Here is a 21,050-nt window from a genome sequence, read left to right on the forward strand (position 1 = left end):
GAACCCGGGTTGGCCACATGTAGTATCTCTCCAGCCTTGAGAAACACTATACAGCTTTAAATTAAAAATATACTTAAAAAATAAAGCACTTTATTATCTATATTGTGTTACCTATAATATTATCCTTTAAGAATACACACGTACAGGGTGAAAAGACAGCTCGTGTTATGTGTATGAGACCCAGGTTCAGTCCTCCTCAAGACCCCTTAGCAATGTGCCTGGAGTAGCATCTGAGCACCCAAATCAATGGAGCTCCCAAGTCTGAAAAAGATTAAAAAAATACACATTTATGTAAATGGAGAAATTTTATGGTAAATCATATAAAATATTCTGTAAAACATTTTAAATTTAGACTTTTTACATGTTTTCTCTTATAAAATTGTTAGAAATGGAAAAATTTTGTATTCTTTCTATGTCTCTAGGTTTCCAGTGTTAAGTAGTTAATCATAATATCCTTATGTTTGTGATTACAGAAGCAAGTTTTTAATCTTTGAGGTTCTCCTTTACCTTCAATGGCCTTCTAAGTGGAATCCTTACTTTTATATCTTATCTTTAGTACATCTTCCATACAGTGGCCAAAATGATCTTAACATGCAAATAATAGTAAGAATTAGGCACTTACTACCAGACACATGGATTATTTAATTACTAGATAACCTAAAAATTACAGTATTATTATTTATGATAAATTAATATTAATGTTATAGGCTTACAATGTTATTGCACCACACTCACCACCGGAATGCCAATATCCTTCCACCATTTCTAGGTGCCTACTCTTCTTGCCTTGAACCTGCTCCCACCATCTTAACAGACTTATTTCTGTAGGCTGAATCTCATGGTTATTAACAAGACAGCTTTGAATTCTCACAAAGGATTGCCATCAGATAATGAAATAGACTCAGATCATTTAAGTGATTTTCCCAAGGTCATGGAGGACAGAATAAAGCTTGTTACCCAGATTTGTCTGAGGCCAGAACTCTGACTCATGATTGTGTATCTATTGTGATCGGCAGACTGCCTTGCTAATTAATGGTAGCCATTTTCACAATAATTATTCAATTAAGTCAGCGTTAAATAATTGTCAGACTCATTTTGATTCAAAAAGATATTAATAGAATCCTGGCAATGTTTTGTCTAACAAATTTATCTTTCTTAACTTGTCTGATATTGATTTTCTTCTGTAGGTCAAGTCTGGAGGTAGGGGATAAGGCAATTTCTTGTAAGGAATCTTGGACTTTGGAATAAGTTAGTATCCATGAAATAGACTCCCACTTATCAGTAGAAAAAAAACAGATTTTTCTAACCTTTTAAATTCTGTTTTAATCTCTATACAACTTTAGAAATTGAAAAGTAATCCCATCTAAATATTGTAAATTTAAAACAATGCAGATAGGATGTTTCCTTCTAAAACTATTTTTTATATTACCTTCCTCTTTAAATAATAAAGAAAAAGTAGAAAACTAGTTGGTTAAAGAGAAAGAGTATTGCTTCATCTTGTTAAGTAAAACAAGAAGATTGAGTTGGCTAGCAACTTTTTTTTTCTTTTTGGATCACACCCGGCATTGCACAGGGGTTACTCCTGGCTCATGCAGTCAGGAATTACTCCTGGCAGTGTTCGGGGGACCATATAGGATGCTGGGAATCGAACCCAGGTCAGCCGCATGGAAGGCAAATGCCCCATCCGCTGTGCTATCGCTCCAACCACTGGCTATCAACTTTTAAAAATTAGTTAACAGAACAGAGTCCTCCGTTTGTAGCCCAGGCAACAGATTTGACTTAAGGGGTTATTAGACTCTTCTCAGTAGGGCATTTATGATTATCCAGGAACCAACAGCCACGTTTATGATTAGTCAGGTCCTTGCCTCTTCCGACCTCACCCCTTCTATTGTGACTTGTCTTTTGTTTATATTTTATTTCTTACTTCACTTTTCTTGCTTCCTTTTTTCTCCCTTTGTTTATTAACTTCCCATTTCATTACAGAAACTTCTAATGTTGGGAATTAAAAGAATGAGGCAAAATAGACCTGTAGATTCCCCCAAATTAGTTTGGCACTGTGAAAGCTAAGTGTCCTAAGAAACCAACCTTTTGGGAGTGAGTAAAATGATCACAGGACCGGTGAGATATCTAGAAAAGATGATGCTTGAGTGAACCTTAAATTAGATGGAGTTCTCTCAGTCATCATGGACAGATGGGATGTTCTAGAAATAAGGAATACCATATGAAAGACACAGAGGTGAGAAAGAGTCCGAGGAAAGGGGTTTGTGAAGAAGTAGGGGCTATCGAGAGAAGCAAAAGATAGATCTTGAAGGAACTTCAATGTAATTTCCCAATCATTCTCTACTAGTGTATGGATAGCTGAAGTTCTGCTATTCTGCATTGTTCTCTATTGTTTACCAGGATGAGTCACAGCTTTAGGTTTCTAACTATGTCTAATGTAGTGTCTTCTTTCCTGTTATCCATGTTTAGAGCTGACTTTCCCTCTTGACTGTTTTAACTTCTTGAGGGCCATTAGCATCTCAGGTCTCTTTAGCAGACTGTTCCCTTCATGTGGTATGCTATACTTTGGCCTGGTAAATTGGGCTTGATTTATCTTTTCAGTCCATGTACTCCAGGAACACCTAAGGTCATTCTACATATGTAAGGAAACTACTCAAGTATCTTGAATCAGTTCAGCAAAAGCTCTGAAAACTTAGAAGAAAATAGATAACTGAAAAATGAGACTTCAGTAAGGAGAAAGAGCTCTATCCTATGGTTCACTACAACAAGTATGCTTTGATCTCACCAACTCACTCAGAAATCCATCTTTTTGTTTGAGAAAATGATGAATGTGTGGGTTTCATTCACATATCTCTGAATGGTTTATCCTAGGGATTTACTTGGGCAATTTAGAGGAAGCAGCAAAGAAAATTTAAAGATAGATAGAGCCCGGCAAGTTACCGAGAGTATCGAACCTGCGCAGCAGAGCCTGGCAAGCTACCTGTGCGTATTGGATATGCAAAAAAATAGTAACAATAAGTCTCTCAATGAGAGATGTTACTGGTGCCCGCTCAAACAAATCAATGAGCAACGAGATGACAGTGACAGTGACAGATATTTGTTGATGAACATGAGATAGTATATTTCTACTAAACACACTATATTTATAAGCAAAGTAGAGCTCACTGCTTGAAGTTCTTTACCTAACAGTCACATACTAAAGCTATCTTCTTTTTTTTAGGTTCAGTTAGCAGAATTTCTAGAAAATTTACAAGAAAAGTCTTTGAGGATTGAAGCCTTTGTTACTGAGATAGAATCCTTTTTTAACACCGTTGAGGTAAGTTGCCATATCTCCTTTATTTTGATTGTTTGTGATAGCACAAGTAAGTGATTCCAAACTAAAAGGATATGAGGGGCTGGAGCAATAATACAGTGGGTAGGGCTTTTGCCTTGCATGCGGCCAATCTGGGTTCGATCCCTGGCATCCCATGTTGTCCCTCAAGCAACACCAGAAACAATTCCTGACCAACACTAACTCCTGAGCATTGCTGGGTGTGACCCAAAAAGCCATGAATAAATAAATGGATAAATAAAGAATATGAATTGGGGTTTGTGCATCCAATGTTGTTCGCCACTGTTTTATTCTATTACAAGTGAAGATCCTGGAGCTGGAGACATAGATCAGTGGTAGAGCACATGACTCACATGTATGAAGTCCTGGGATGGACCCTTCTAAGCAGCCTCCCTGTTCCCTGCCACATACACATAGTAGAGGGTCCTCTGTGTCTTCTATGTGTAAATTGTGGGACTAGTTTCTAAGAACAAATTACTTTTTCTTAAAAATGCACACATGTTGTTTTTCAAAAAGCCTGGACCACAAATTGGCATACTCACCAGCAGCAAATGAGGGTTTCTCTCCCCTCATATTCTGTCAACAGTGATTGTTTTGTTCTTTGTGATTTGTGCCAGTCTCACTAGTGTGAGATATATCTGTAGAGTATCGTGTTGAGTGTAGTCAGAAGGTGACAGATATAGAATGATCTCCCTCACATGTGAGATGTAAGGAACATTGTAAGAAAATATCAAATGCCTGAAGGCAACAGAAACTGAGAATTGGTGCTTAATATGAACCTTACTGTAGCTGGGTCAGGTACCACAGGAGGGCTGGGGCAGAGAGGCTAGGATAGAGAGGGAGATGCTGCAACAGTTGTGGGGGAAACAGACACTCAGGTGGAGAATGTGGTGCTAGAATGTTTTGTGCATATAACTTTACCATTGACAGTATTGTGAATCACAGTGCTTAAAATAAAAATGCAAAAAATTGCCCACACACTTATTTGGTACTCTTGATGGTGGAGCTTTCCCTTTTTCAATTTAACTCTCACATAGTTGTGAAATAAATATCTCACAACTATGATACAGTTGTTGTTATTATTATTATTATAGTTCCTGTTTTATAGAGAATAAACTGAGACTTAGAGTTAAATATGCCCAAGGACATAATAAGTTGAAAGCTAGGACTTGAACTTGGGTCTGAGTTCGTAGCTCTGCAGAGGTGCATGAAATCATTGTCGAGGACAAATGAGTGTCTCATGGCCTCATTCTCTTGAAGAGTTCATATCCTCCAGGTGCCCTTCACAGTGAGGGGATACTCTGCACATATACAGAGATGGTCCAAACTGCCTCAATTGTCAGGCAGGCATTGTAGAGGATTCAAGGCCCCTGGAAACAGGCTGGTGCCCAGTCCCCCTATCGCTCAGGTAGTCTATGTCCTGGTTTGCTTGAGAGAGGGCTGCTTATCCTTGTTGCAGATCAGTTTATATCTGCTAATTGTCACTCCTAAAGCGTCCTCTTTATACAGTCAATTATATGATCAAACCTTATCCCTCACTGGGCTAGTGAGGACAGCTAGGCATCTGGATTTGTTCAGATGGGTAATTCAGTTTCCCCTGCCAGAGTGAAAGTGCCCCATTCCTGGAGAGCTTTGTGAGTGTAGCATCCTTCCAATATCCTGTCTGCTCCCCACCTTCCTCCACTCTTCCTCATGATCACATAAGGATTTTCAGGGAGTGTTGAAAATGGTACTACCCCATCCCCACACCCACCTCTGTTCCCAGAAGCTCATAGAGCCACATTCCTTTGAAAGGCCATATTCAAGATTCATCATGTGGAAAAACTCCCATACAAACATCTTTTGTATGTATGTTTCATGTACTGAATGTTTTTGATAATATTCTCAAAGTAAATTCTATTGCAATGCTAACTCTGACAAAGTGGTGGGGGCTGTGGAAATTTATAGTGTGTGTACATAATCTGTAACTTTCTTTTCAGGAAATCAGACTTCACTTCTGTCAAAGGCTGGTGGTTCTGTTTAAAAAAGAGAAAAAGATACACACTTTTTGTTTCATTCAGACATTTTTGTTTGCTTTTTAGGAAAACTGTAGTAAAAATGAGAAAAGGCTAGAAGAACAGAATGAAGAAATGATGAAGAGAGTTTTGGCACAGTATGATGAGAAGGCCCAGAGCTTTGAGGAAGTGAAGAAAAAGAAGATGGAATTCTTGCATGACCAAATGGTCCATTTTCTGCAGAGTATGGATACTGCCAAAGACACCCTGGAGAGCATAGTGAGAGAAGCAGAGGAGCTTGACGAGACTGTGTTCCTGACTGTAAGCACCTGTTACGACAGGCCCACACGCCTTGAACCCACCTTGGCACAGTCTATTTTAAAAAATTCATCTTTGATGTTCCCTAAGATAATTTGTAACTATCTGACATTTAAAAATTATGAAGGCAGCACAGAACAATCTCTCTTATGCATGGAATATAAGGAAACATTGCAGGGGAATAACAAATTGTCCCAAGGCACCAGAAATGGGAACTGGTCTGCAGTAAGGAGCTTACCACAGAAATGTGTGTGGAACGGAGTATGGGGGTGGGGGAGCAAAGAGGGGAAGCAGACACTCCGGTGAAGGATGTGGTACTAGGATTTTTTATGCAGGAAGCCCTGTTATTAATAGTATTATAAATCATGATTATTATTACTGTAGTCCGGTTGTTCACCAATTTTCAGCGGGCACCAGTAATGTCTCCATTGTGAGACTTGTTATTACTGTTTTTGGCATATCAAATACGCAATGGGTAGCTTGCCAGGCTCTCCGAAGGGATGAAGGAATCGAACCCAGGTCTGCCGCATGCAAGGCAAATGCCCCACCCGCTGTGCTGTCGCTCCAGCCCATCATAAATCATGGTGCCTAAAATGAAATAAATTCAAAACACTATTAGGGCACCCCTGATAGTTATGGAAAAGGCCCAGCAAATCTTTAAAGTTAGAAACACCAAGTTCGAGCTGTGGGCTGTGTGGGAGTTGGGCCACCACATTAGTTGTCAGTTCTGTCACATTGGGTGGGTCACCTTTGGAGGGGGAGAGAGAGCAGCCTGAAAACCATTTTCTTGCTTCGCTTTACCTTTGGATGCTGCCCTGATTTTCCAGGCCTGGCTGCCTGATGCTGGCTCCTGGCTCTGTTCTCTCCACTCCCTCTCGATTCTGCAGTGACCATTCTTCTGAGCCTCAGCAAGGGGGTCAAGAGGAACATTGTACTGTGCTTTCTGAATGCCACAGGATAGCCTATACCTTGTGGAGGGAACGTGTTAATGTTTTTACAAGAATTTCTTGGCAAACAGGTTCCTTAGTTCCCAAAGTACCAAGTGGATAGAGAGTTCCTTGGGTGCACTGCGAATTGGAGGCAGGGTCAGTGCTCTGCTCTGCTCATTCCTAGAAGGTTTAGCGAGCTATCCACTCTCCTCTGAGGACAGGATTATCTGGGAGGAGTGGAGAGGTTCCCCTGAGGGCAGTCCCAAACCTGTCAGAGCAAAGAAAAAAGCCCAGTTTCTGAGGGAGTGAGGGTGGAGCATCTCAGACTTCATCAATCCTCTCAGCCTTCTCATAAAGTTGGAGGTAGAGCAGGGAAAATGGGCAATATTTAGCTACGGATTTGCTTTTGGAAACACCTTCACCTGGGGGAAACGTGGATGAGGTAGATGTAGCCATTCTCAAAGGAAAATGAAAATCAGTGACTTTACTTTTAATTAAGATGAAGTTTGCATATTTATAAATTAGGAATTAGGAAGTCTAGACTGAATCAAGTGCTTTGTGTTACTTAAGAATGATATCTTTGATAAGAATATTTTCTTCTCTTTAGAAGAACAAATTGTTAAGAGGAAAGCATTTTCTCCTGCATGTAAAATGGTGTATATCCAATTTAGAAAATTGGGAAAATACAGAAAATCACAAAGAATGTGTCATCACCCAGAGTTAACTATGATTATGTCTTTGGTATATATGCCACACTGAGCAACTCCAAGTTATTTTTCTTGCTTCAGAGAATTCTCTGTTTGCTTCAGAGAATTCTATCTCTGTTCTTTTCAGAGAATTCCATCTCTGCTCTCTTCAGAGAATTCTATCTCTGAAACAGAGCAAGAGCCACTCATCACGGGCCTTGCTGATTATAGAGAGCAGAACAGAGATAAAAAACTAAAGATCCCACCCTTCATCCTTCTGCACAATCACTTTGACCCTTGGTCTAAAACCACCCAAGAATAAATAAATGGTCTCAGGAGAAGCTGAGGAGAAATGATTTTAAGAACAGGCATTATCTTAATGTTTTAAGTTGATATTTTTCTTTCTTTTTTAAATTTCTCTCTCTCTCTCTCTTTCTCTCTCTCCCATTTCCTCCTTAGTCTTTTGAGGAAATCAATGAAAGGTATATCAACATGGCACAATGTAATGGTGAATGAAAGTAGCATGACGACTAGATGCTTAGTTGTACTTTTTGATGCTTTATAGAAAATGAGCTGCTACACTTAGTGAACTACTAGAGTCTCACTTTTAGGCACAGTGCTTATAGAAGCTAAATGACAGTTTTGAAAGAAAATTGCATGTGCTTTAGTTAAATAACAATTTTCAGAATGTAGATTTTGAACTGCTTTCTTGATATATAGTCTGTATTTACAATCTAATCTAGACCACCTTTCCTGTCACTGCATATAGAAAGTTTTAGAAATCACTGTCACTGTCATCCCGTTGCTCATTGATTTGCTTGAGTGGGCACCAGTAACGTCTCCATTTTGAGACTTGTTATTACTGTTTTTGGCATATTGAATACACCATGGGGAGCTTGCCAGGCTCTGCTGGGCGGGCGTGATACTCTCAGTAGCTTGCTGGGCTCTTCGAGAGGGGCAGAGGAATCGAACTCGGGTCGGCTGTGTGCAAGGCAAACACCCTACCGCTATGCTATTGCTCCAGCCCAGAAAGTTTTAGAAATACTTAGACTTATTAAATATGAGCATTTGAAGGAATCATTCATATCTACCTTAAGTAATTTTATGACTTATATAATATTAAAGGAATGTTCTCTGATTTTTCCTCCCCTAAATAAGCATACATTTATCTTCTCCTTTTGCTCAACTACATAATATGAATCTTTTGGTTTTAGTTTGTAGTCATTCTTGATTCTCAACATAAGGGAAAACTTTATTCTCACAAAAGGGAGAAAACTCAGCAAGAAAGTAGGAAATATTGTCTATGAAAACATCTAACATCAGACCTGTGATTCTCTTTTGGAGCCTCTGACATTGAAATATCTGCTACTTACCAGCCACATTCTTTGGTTGCTCCATGACAAGACCTGAGGTCATTGCTACTTGGTTGAGTCTGAATTAAAATTAAATTATCATTATGCCTTTAATGTCAATTTCTACAACTCTAAACAAGATCCTCAGTTTATCTCCATGCCAAATGATGACATTCATAAGGCAAAATTATAAAATTATAAAATTTATATTTTTGATGTATTAAAATATAGAAAAATGGTTTTATATTAGACATCTAGATTTTTCAGATGATAAAAATTGCATGGATGAATGCTACTTACCTTTAAAAAAGTAAAGGTTTAAAAAATGCTGATGTCTGAATCTTACATCCTGAGATTCTGGTTTAATTGGACATGGGTCTGAACCTGTGCATCTGGTAGGTTTACTGGAAGATTCTAACGCACAGTCATTGAGAATCTCTGGTTAATGGTAATCTGTCCTGTCCCTAGTGGTCCCCGTATTGCCTGTGTATCTTGTTATCTCAGTGCTCCTGGAGCCCCTTCCCACATCTAGGCATAAAAATCTGGGCTGGGAAAGGAGGCACCTACTTATTTACTAATGCCAATAGCATTCCCAACTCAAAAAGCTATATAAGTCTTGCTCCCACTTTACTTCATTGAAAAAAAAGTAGAATTTTTTTCTAAAATTTATTCATACATATTTTTATCTAAAAAAAGTATATACTTTTTAGTACTATGTTGAACATACCAAATAGTGCCAATATGTGTTTGCTTATTTACATTTTAATCCCTTCATGGAAGCAAGGTTTGATGAATGGACTTTTGTGATCTTTTAGACCTTAAAAATGCTTTGGTACATTTTCCTTTTTTTAAAAATCAAACTTTTAACCTGCTAAGAGGAAGTGGCATCCGTTGAATACTAAATACTATTTCTTTGGTTTCTGTCTGAACTTGTTTGTATTTGTGCTATTAATTGAATTTTGATTTTGATTGACCCATTGACAATTAATTAATATTTGCTAAAGCTGCATGCCACCATTTTTTTTCCTGTAAAGAGAAAGACACACAAGAAAACTGGGGATTCAGTGAAAAGATAAGAGCCATTGAAGACAGCCCAGTGAAACTTGCACACATGTACACGCAATGATGCAACTTGATAGTTTCACTCACAAAAGCTATTCACTTCCTCAGCACAACTTCTGTCTCCATGTGTTAGTGTTATTGGTGTCCCTTTCTATGAAAAATGCCTATTTCTCAGTTGGTTTTTATCCTTGCTGCTTCTTCTTCTATATTCTTTGTGCTACATATCTAAAGGCAGCGCTTGTATATTAAATGATTTTTTCTCTACACCGACAATGCTTAAATTAAGAAATGCTGTCAAGCATATTTAGATCCCAAATTTGCATATTTTGAAAAACACATTTGCTTCAGAAATGCTGTTCTGTTAAGAAGATACATTTTTCCCTTCTGTGTTTTGCTCTTTTTTTGTTATATTAATGAAAAAGAGTCTCAACCATGTAAGAATTGCTCATAAAAAAAAGATGTCTGCTTATCCTTTCATATACTGATGTTAAAATTGGACAAGTTAGTGTGTGAGTGAAAGCTGAAGCATTTTTCTTGTGGCATCTGCCACCAGAGCTTTTGTGCTACATAAAAGCCCTTCATTAGTTATTAATGTGGACACAGTATATGTACTGCTTATATTTTTGGCTAATTTGGAGTCCTTGGTTCCTACCCACTGCATCCCCAAACACTTAATTTGAAGTCCTATTTTCTTCCCTCCCTGTCCCATTGTGGAAGTCAGGGTGGAGAATCCCAGCTTATCTCCCTCCCTGGTCTACTGTCCCTGATTTTTTTCTCAGCTCCTGCCAGCAGATTCTTTTATGTTTCTCTGTGTAAAGACTTCAGTGGCTCTCCTTGCCTTCTGAATAAAAATGGAAAATTTTGAATGGGTTTCAGTCAAGCCACAAACCACATTTCCATTTTATCTCAGACTCTCTCCACATCCCATTTCTCAGGGTACAGGTCTTCTCTGACCCTTGAAGTGCCAGGCACAGGGCTGAGTTGACTCCTGCTGCCCCCTTTGAATTCAGCCCAAATGTCACTGTTTGAAGCCTTTAACAGAACCATCTTCTCTAACGCATATGAGAGTGAGTTATATTATGCATAGCCTGGTTAAGTACAGTGAGCGCTCTTTAGTTATTTTATTTATATTTTATAATATTTTTGTTTCATTTAGTTTTGGGGTGCCACACCCAGTGGTGCTCAGAGCTGACTCCTGGCTCTGCTCTCACTCCTGGCAAGGGTGTCAGGGATCGAACCCGGGTGGACCTCTCACAAGACCAACACCCGTTCCCCTGTACTATCACTCCAGCCCATAGATTTTTTAAAAAAAAATAGCTATTTCTAATTTCTTAAAATTAGTCTAAGTCCTTTTTGGACAACACAATGCCATAAAAACTGACCATCACCACCATCTTCCTTTGGAACATCTGTGCCATTTGTTTCCTGTGTTAATGATTTCTTGACTCTAGAGATATTTCTCCCGTGAATAGGTTGCTTTCTGCAATGGAGCGCACGGCTTCTTTAGAGGACATGCCTGCTGCGTTTTCGCTTTTTGAACATTATGATGACAGCCCGGCAAGGAGTGGCCAGACGTTACAAGTGGCTGGTAAGACATTTAATATACTAATTACCTTGATGAAATGTGGTGGTTTTCCTCTTGTTTGTTTTATAAAGGGGTTGAAAGTAAGGAACTCCCAGAAACTCGTGAGAATTCTAAAGAGAAATCTTAGTTATGAAAACACAAGGCTAGAATCTGCATAGAGTTACACATTGGCTGACCGTTTCAGTGATAAACTGTCTTTTAGACAGTTTTTGACATTTGAACCTTCAAGTCTGTTGAAGTTATTGAAGTTATTGAAGGGGGATGGAGTAGCACTGAAAGCAAGAGTTCTCTTTTTATTTTTCTTTGTGAAACAGAATTTCTCAGCGTCTTTTCTAGGGGTAATTTGCTTCATGCCAGCAGTCAGGTATAGAAGGAAAAGTAAATCAAATATTTTCACATGTGTTGAACAGATTTTTCCCTCGTGAGTGGTTTTTCCCTCTTCAATTGAGTTCTTTCCCTTTTTCTTTCTTCAAACAAAACAGATTAGCTTAGAGAACTAACAGCTCAGCATCATGCTCTGTAGCCAGCAGCCTCCCACTCATGTGTCAGAAGCATCCTGTCGCTCTTCAAAATATTTTTTAATGTGCTATTTTAACAAATAAGACAACGAAACTCCTTTAGGTTTCTCAAAGCTGTGGTGCTTCAGTGAAGTTAACAAGTTTCATTTACTCTAACACATACTCAGATGTCCTCCTTAAAAGATGTTGTTCTCTTTCAAAACCGTTTTAACAATGGCTGATGTTTTCAAGTTGACAATCAACTTTAATCTCTGTAGGAAGAGTTTTCCTTTAGAAACTAGTGTAAGGCCGTTTTGTGTTTTTTTTACAAGACTCATAAACTCTGCCAACTTTGTTACATGAAAAAATTGAGCTATTTATCTTAATGGATTTTTCTAGAAATGTCTTGAAAGGAAAATGGTGTTTTCCTGCAATATATTTAAGAGATATTTAAATAGAGCACTAATTGCAGACTAAGAAATTCTGAACACACTAGATCGATCTGCTTTTAAGGGATTTGCTATATGCTATTGCTCATGTTGATAGTGTTTCCCAAAATGGGTGCTAGTGCCCTCTGGGAAGGCAGGGGTATGCTGAAATGGTTGGTGGTACAGTTGGTAGCCTCCAGGGCAGTTGGGAAACACTTTTTGTTCCTTTTAAAGAAGGTAGTTTTTCTAAGATGGGAGTAGGGGGGTGGAGAGAATCACACTGATACTTTTCCTCAGTTGGTAGATCAAATAAATCTGAAAATCTCTGATAAAAAATTCTTTTTTAAATGTTCTAGAGGTGACAGAATTATATTGTCACAAAGTATTCATGATTCACTCAGAAAATGGTACCTGTGGCAGGCCTGGAATTTCCAGGCTGTACTTGGGGAGCTGCATCTGAGAGAGAAAGAAATGCTCCGAATTGTGTGTTAACTTGCTGCTGAATAGTTTTTGATCATTCTGTCACCAAGGCTGCCTCTCAGATATTAAGAACTAACATTGGTTAGCTCCCTAAACTAAACGGACAGAATGAGGGAAGGGTGGAATAAGTGCCCCAAGAAATAGTAGAACCCCGTGTTTAATCCATCCTTCTTTCATCCCTGATGTGCTACTACTATGGGAGGTTGGTTTTAGGATTGTTCCCATCGGAAAGGTGAAGAAATAGAGGCAACAAAAAAGGTATTTTATTTTGTCTCTTCAGGTTAGGGGTTGGAAAAGTTTGGCTTCAGAGTCTATGCTCTTGAATCATGGCTATACCCCAAAGAGGAGAATATATTTCTGGGAGCAGATCCACAATCATAGATTAGTCAATTCTAAGGTTTCCTTGAGACTGACTCCTGGGACTTTTAGTATTTTTACTATACTGTGACATTGACCGTCTAGTCATTACAAGTATACATGTTTCAGTGGTATCAAGCATAATCACATTGTTGTACAACCATTACCAGTGTCCATCTTCAGAATTCCTTTTGACTTGGCAAACTGAAATAAATTTTGTACCTATTAAACAACTTCATATTCACTCCAACCACCCATCTGTCCACCTAAAATATTTAAAAAAATTTTGTTTGTCTCAATGGTCTGGAGCGATAGCACAGCACGTAGGGCATTTGCTTTGTACACGACCAACCTGAGTTTGATTTCTTCATCCCTCTCAGAGAGCCTGGCAAGCTGCCAAGAGTATCCTGCCCACATGTCAGAGCCTGGAAAGCTACCCATGGCGTATTTGATTTGCCAAAGACAGTAACAATGGAGACGTTACTGGTGCCCTGTAGTGAGCAGGCCTTCAGCATATAGCTTGCGGTCAAATATTCGCATAAACAAGTTGAGAAAGCCATTTTACAAGAACCGGAGGACTGGGACATTTTTACAAGAGCAGGATGATTAGCCAACAGGAACAGATAGATCAGCCTTCTGGATATCTATTGTTATCTCCCCTACTTGCCCCGGGTGCCATTAGTTACTTCTAGTTTTACCTTGAGGTCATGACGCAAGTAGATTGAAGCCTAAGCATACATAAGCACTGTGGAGTTACAATAAAGTAGCTTTTGCTCACCTCTGTGTATGTGTGTGTGTGTGTGTGTGTGTGTGTGTGTGTGTGTGTGTGTTTATCTTCCCTCTCCCTATCTCTCTTGCACCCTCTCCTCGTGAACCCTGTTATCCGGTTCTGCGGGTCGGGACAGGTGGCATCAGTTGTGAATCGTGCAGGTCTCTTGGTAATTTAAAAAAATTGGTTGAGTGGGACTCTGTATCTGGCTGCATGTTCTGAAGTTCAGATCGAGCTAATCCTGAGTTTTCTGACTATGTTTTATGGCTATGTTTGTCCAGGCAGAGGGAATCCATTAGGGTTATTCCTCTAATTCCTTAGCTATGGTAATGAAACCTTAAAATATCTCTCTCTCTCTCTCTCTCTCTCTCTCTCTCTGTGTTTAAATATTTTTTTTTATTTTTGAAATTTATTCTATTCATCTATTCAAGTTAATCCTGACAGAGTGTAAATAGAGTTACTGATGTAAAAATATGTGGGTCCATTATATACCTCTGCCAGATAGGAATTGTAAATCTAGTCATCATTCATAAAATCATCTATGGAATAGTTTTGGGAAAATAATACTTCTAGTGAAAATGTTTTGGGATGTGATGATGCACATTAGGTATATATCTGTATTTATAAAGTACTTCAATATTATATATAGATACTTTGTATATATACTGTATACTATATAGATATAGATACTATATAGATATTTTATATAGATATATGTACTTCAAGTTGAAAAACATCGTTAAGTTCCTGACACTTTAAAATCTGGTGATTTACCTCACACCACAGAGACTAGCACACATCCAAAAGAACAAAAGCAACCGCTGTTGGAGAGGATGTGGGGAGAAAGGGACCCTTCTTCACTGCTGGTGGGAATGCCGACTGGTTCAGCCCTTCTGGAAAGCAATTTGGACGACTCTCAAAAAATTAGATATTGAATTCCCATTTGACCCAGCAATACCACTGCTGGGAATATATCCCAGAGAGGCAAAAAAGTACAATCGAAACAACATCTGCACATGTATGTTCATCGCAGCACTGTTTACAATAGCCAGAATCTGGAAAAAACCCGAATGCCCCAGAACGGATGACTGGTTGAGGAAACTTTGGTACATCTATACAATGGAATACTATGCAGCTGTTAGAAAAAAGGAGGTCAAGAATTTTGTAGTCAAGTGGATGGGCATGAAAAGTTTCATGCTGAGTGAAATGAGTCAGAAAGAGAGAGACAGACATAGAAAGATTGCACTCATCTATGGTATATAGAATAACAGAGTGGGAGACTAACACCCAAGAACTGTAGAAATAAGTACCAGGAGGTTGACTCCATGGCTTCGAGGCTGGCCTCACGTTCCGGGGAAAGGTCAACTCAGAGAAGCGATCACCAACTACATTGTAGTCGAAGGCCATGTGGGGGAAGGGAGTTGCGGGCTGAATGAGGGCTAGAGACTGAGCACAGCGGCCACTCAACACCTTTATTGCAAACCACAACAGCTAATTAGAGAGAGAAAACAGAAGGGAATGCCTTGCCACAGTGGCAGGGTGGGGTGGGGGGGAGATGGGATTGGGGAGGGTGGGAGGGACACTGGGTTTACGGGTGGTGGAGAATGGGCACTGGTGAAGGGATGGGTTCCCAAAATTTGTATGAGGGAAGTATAAGCACAAAAGTGTATAAATCTGTAACTGTACCCTCACGGTGATTCTCTAATTAAAAATAAATAAATTTAAAAAAAAATTAAAAAAATAAAATGGAAATTAAAAAAAAATCTGGTGATTTAAAAGGTTTAAGTTACCGCTTTTTAAATTTGTGAGTTCATCAAGAGGGGGTATGTATTTGAAAATATGTTATCATTTTTACTTTTTATTTATTTTTGAGATTCTCCCAGTAGTTCTCAGGGTTACTCCAGGCACTGCATTCAGGAGTTATTTATGGTGGACCTGGGGAACCATGTAGGATGCTGGGGATTGAATCTGGGTCAGCAACATGAAAGGCAAATGCCCTACTTACTGTGCTATCTCTCTGACCCCCAAATATGTTTCCATTTCAAAGAGGCAATTAGAATTCAGTAATAATTCATGGTTGGTGGGACACATTCAATATTCTTGCCTCAAGTTCTCCAATGCTGCTTGGAAGATGATTGAAGAGAATTGTTTGCAATACATTCTGCTTGGCACTCCCTAAGCCTGGACCACATGAACACTTACTGAACCACATTTACCTAGACAGGATCCTTTAGATAGTGATACTAATTTCCTGCTGGGGAGATAAACAGAAAATTCAGAGATAGAATCAGGGTCTCTAGTCACCATCAGTGACAGGAGGTGCCTTGATAGGCAAACTTTGGGCATATGGTGCATCCCTTCCTTCTGTAGTTTTTCCTATGATCTATCAATGATGGACTCCTTGTTTCATGGGCAACTGGCCTTTATGCTTCTTTTTTTTGGCACTTTCCAAGGCCATGTTAGCATTGGTTACTTATCAGGCATGGTGTCAAGTATTTTGCTAAATTCAAAATCTGCTTCTTAAAATAATCTGGGAGGAAGTGATATTACTATGAATATTTTTCACATTTTTAATTGTTGTTTTTTATTTTTGGGCCACACCTGAGCATGTTCAGGTATGGGTCAGATGGGGTTCAGTGGACCATATGAGGTACCAGGGATTGAACCCAGGTCTGCCATGTGCAAATCAAATGCCCTGCCTACTGTATTATTGATCTAGTCGCTATTTCCATGTTTTAAAGAGGCTAATCTAACATGGCTAGTAAGTGGGGGACTTGGCATTGTGCCTTATACCGATCTTTCTGCTTCAATACCCTTATATTTGACTACTCTGTTATTCTGCTTCTAATTTTCCATTGCTTTGTATTTCTTCAGTTCTTTTATTCTTGAATCTTTTCATTGTGTAACTCTTTGTTCCATTCTTTAGACCCATTTATTTCTTCCCATCTTTTTTTTTAACCTTCAACTAATCTTTGTTTTCTTCTCCTCGAGTGTGACTTTCAATAAAGGAATCTTATAAAATTTTGCCCATATTATTCCAGTAAGCTTATCTCAGGAAATTGTTGACTGGAAAAATTATCCATAAAAATAAAATTTCAAGCATGACAACTTTTCAACAATGGGGATAGCCTTTTATTTAATTTGTAAAATATGTTCAATGGCTTTGTGTCTCAAGTGTTTTGGAGGAAAGTAGCATAGAAGCTTGTCATATGGTGTTGGATATATCATAAATGTTTAATATTATATACCATAAATGTTCAATGTGCATAATTATAATTTTTTTAATTTTTTAGTAAAATACTTAAGAATATTGTTTTTAAAATTCAGACAAGAATTATGTTAGATATCAAAAGTGTAGTTGAACAATTTGATAGAATTCAATTTCATATAAAGTTCAGTTTTTGTATTTTAATTTTAAAAATATTGGGAAGAAAAAGGGGATAGTAGTTTCAGAAAGTGTGTTTATCTTATTTATGCAAGCCCTTTTACCCTTGACAACATAGCAATCTTATTTAAAAGGGTTTAATTTATTCATATTGTGCATATAGATTAAATTAATATTGAAGGATATAGCATTGTGATCTAGAAATACCTATTAAAATTTTTGTTTTGAATGAAAAACAAATGATTATTTTTTTTTTAACTGACACATCTAAATTGTGTCAGTTTTTGCTCTGGACATAGAACCATAAGGCCATTATTGAGCGATCTCATTTGGAGATCCATTTTTGTGATTTCCTTTATGTATAATATGTGCACGTCCACAAATCCATATAAAACATTTTGGAAAAATACATACTTAAATATAACAATAACTGCCTCAAATGAACATCCTTGGTGACTATTTGGAAGAGTCCATGTTTTGTTTGAATTTTTGTTCAAAGAGCTTCAGAGACTTTGCAAAAAAAAAAAAAGGGGGCCCTGCCTCCTTACCCAAATGAGACCCCGAGTGGTTGCCCATGTACAGCTCCTCTGCTCCTGAACAGCCATGATCCCAGCACCACTGAAACCAATCTCGGAATGTAGCGGCTGCTGGCAGAAATACCTCTGGGCTTAATTCCAGAATTCCAAATCTGAGTGGCCACTTTCGTGACCGTGCAGCATCTTATGCTCTTTGTTACCAACAATAGAAAACATACAATCTAATGATGCCACTCCAACAGGTCTGACTGTTGGGGGGAAAACTCCAAATAATGATAGTGAGTTTCCTGTCGAAAATTGAATGTAATCAAAGTAAGGAAAGAGTAAAGTGAAAATCATCTGCCACACAGGCAGAGGAGGAGTGGGAGGGGGTTATGCTGGGGTTATTGGTGAAGGGATGGGTGTTTGAGCATAGTATGACTGAGACTTGGTCCTAAAAGCCCTGTAACTGTTCTCATAGTGACTCAATTAAAAAATAAAAAATAAAAAAATAAAATAATAAAAGGGATAATTGCTGGGGGCTTGAGATGGTCAGGTGCTTGCCTTTTAAGTGGCTGACCTGGCTTCACTCCCTGGCATTCCAGATGGTCCCTGGATAACCACCAGGAGTAAACTCTGAGTGTGCAATCACAAAATAAATAAGTGAGTGATGGCTGTATCGTCTCTCTCTCTCTCTCTCTCTCTCTCTCTCTCTCTCGCTCACCAGGTGAGCCACTTCCCCACCTCAGCCTGCAGCCACCACCAACAGATGCCTGAATGAGGGAACAGGGCCTTCAGGCTGGTTGGTGATCAGTCGCCGTTCATTCCATTCTCCCCAGTCTCACTAAGTGCCCCATTCCAGTCTCACACTGCCCCTCATTCCCATCTCCTCCTGTCCCCCATGCTAGTCTCACAGTGCTCTGTTTTGCTGCCTTAGTCTCCTGCCAACCTCCAAGCATTTGGATAGCAGCCGCATGCAGGTCTAGTAGCACAATCAACATATGAGAGTCCTTCCTCCCTATCTCCTGAAGCCAGAAGATCTGCTCAAGCACAAAATAAGATGTGTTTCTCCTTTCCTTAGTCCAGTAAAAATTCAAACATTCACCTTAATTCTACTTCTTTTTTTTTAATTTTTCTTTGTGGCTCACACTTGGCAATACACAGGGGTTACTCCTGGATTTACACTCAGGAATTACTCCTGGCGGTGCTCGGGGGACCATATGGGATTCTGGGAATTAAACCTGGGTTGGCTATGTGCAAGGCAAACACCCTCCCAACTGTATTATCACTCCAGCCCCAATTCTACTTCTTAATATTACCATTTTGTATGGACACAATAAGAGATACACTAAGCTTGTAGATGTATAGATCCCAGACTACAGTGCTTAGGCCAGATTAATTTTTCCTAACCCTAGCAGGGTCCTAATCCAGTGGTTACTCTTTGGATCATGACAGAATTTGTCCATGACTGTGCTTTTAACTTGTAAGTAAGTATTATGGCACTTTGGCCTGTCCCGTTTTGATGTCAGGGTAGCTCACAGCTTGTTCTGGGTCCATCTAGTCCCTTGTTGGTAGCCTGCTTTTGGGGTGCTAGGAATTAAGGGCAACTGAGGCTTAAGTCGAGAAAAGCAGATGCCCGGGAGTGAATATTATTGGAGTAAACTGACTCCCAAGTTACAAAAGCATAGCATTAACTGTCTTCCTATGTCTATACACAAACGACATTGCTCTGAAGTAAACTATGTAAAAGGACATAAGAGAAGGAGAAAAGCAATATTTCACTTACAAATACAAATCAACAGGGTCTGATTTGAGAATAAAAGTCACTGACTGGTTGGGAAAGCAGAGCATGGAGAAGAGGTTAAAGATAAACACACAGAAATGGGAGTACCTTGGGAGGGTGTAACCCAATAAACCTAAGTTCTCTGTGGCCAGGGGAAAAATGACAAACCAATGTTATCCTACACCTGAGCACTTTTGAGTATGACCCAAACAAAAGAAAAAATAAAAACAAGATAATCAATTAAAGGAACATTAGCAATAATAGACCTTGCTTATTCTCCAGTCCCACAGCCTCCAAGGTTAGAGCCTCAGGAGCCCAATTCTGCCACTAGCACAACGATTGCTGTTTACTGGAGCGTGAACAAGGAAGATACCATTGACTCATTCCAAGTTTACTGCATGGAGGAGCCACAAGATGACCAAGAAATAAATGGTAAGATTGCTAACACAAATACAGATGCATATGTACATTTTTGCATTTCAGTGTGAAGTATGTATTTATTTTGGTTTTGGATCACACCGGACTGGAGTGATAGCACAATGGGTAAGGCATTTGCCTTGCATGTTGCCAACCCCGGTTCAATTCCTTCATCCCTCTCAGAGAGCCTGGCAAGCTACCGAGAGTATCCCGCCTTCACAGCAGAGCCTGGCAAGCTACCCGTGGAGTTTTTGATATACCAAAAACAGTAACAACAAGCCTCACCATGGAGACATTACTGGTGCCTGCTCGAGCAAATCGATGAACAACGAGATGACAGTGACAGTGACAGGGATCCCACCAGACAGTACTCAGTAGCAACTCCTGGCTCTGTGCTTGGAGGTTGCTTCTAGGGGAGGTACTGGTGCTGGTGGATGATGTGATGCTAGGGACTGAATCCAGGCCTCCTGCATGCAAACTATGCACTTATTGAGCTGTTTTTCTGTCCCAAATAATTTAACATATATCTACTATGGCCTTTTGCATAAAACGTGTAAAGCCTCTTATAAAAACAGCAGTGAATCAACTGCCTTATGCTGAGATAGCATGCTTGCAAATTTGGAAGTCTGAATCAAGGGAAACAAAATAAACTTAAACCATCATCATGGTCAAGATGAATATTGTAGCCCAGTTTCAAACTTGGCTTTGAGCTTTCAGAATACCAGGACCCTTGAATGCATTCTCATTTTCAGAAGGGAGGTAACAAACCAGAGTTTCAGAGACAGAAAAAAGTTTCTAGAAGACAGATCTAAAGTATGTCACTTTAAGAGAAAGAGAAGAGAGGAGCCTACCATAGAGAAAGACTGGGATGACGGGGGTGGCTTGAAGGGGTGGGAGGGAAACTGGGGATACTGGTGCTGGAAAATTACATTGGTGGGGGGAGGGGTATTGGAACATTGTATGACTGCAACGCAATCATGAACAATTTTGTAATGCTCTATCTCATGATGATTCAATTAAAAAAATAGTGTGTCACTTTGTAGGGGTAAAGGAAACTGTTTCCACAAAAACTTTTAATGCAAATCAGGTATTGGATGTCATGGTTGGCAGTTTTTCAGATTTACCTTTGATTAAAGCTACATAGAAATCACAAAGGTTAATT

General features: G+C 39.1%; 1 protein-coding gene across 2 annotated transcripts in view; it reads left to right on the top strand.

Moving 5' to 3' along the window:
- CMYA5 (cardiomyopathy associated 5) overlaps nt 1-21,050 on the top strand; it is a 113,383-nt gene that overhangs the window by 45,429 nt on the left and 46,904 nt on the right. The window contains exons 3-7 of one of the 2 annotated variants that reach the window (XM_055123773.1): nt 3,221-3,316; nt 5,413-5,646; nt 7,718-7,740; nt 11,145-11,260; nt 19,754-19,903. In XM_055123773.1, coding sequence (XP_054979748.1) covers nt 3,221-3,316; nt 5,413-5,646; nt 7,718-7,740; nt 11,145-11,260; nt 19,754-19,903 — 619 coding nt within the window. Of the gene's footprint in view, nt 1-3,220; nt 3,317-5,412; nt 5,647-7,717; nt 7,741-11,144; nt 11,261-19,753; nt 19,904-21,050 lie in introns of those variants that run through there. The other variant, XR_008627920.1, reaches the window with a different exon arrangement.

Source organism: Sorex araneus, chromosome 1 (assembly GCF_027595985.1).
Source record: "Sorex araneus isolate mSorAra2 chromosome 1, mSorAra2.pri, whole genome shotgun sequence".
NCBI lineage: Eukaryota > Metazoa > Chordata > Mammalia > Eulipotyphla > Soricidae > Sorex > Sorex araneus.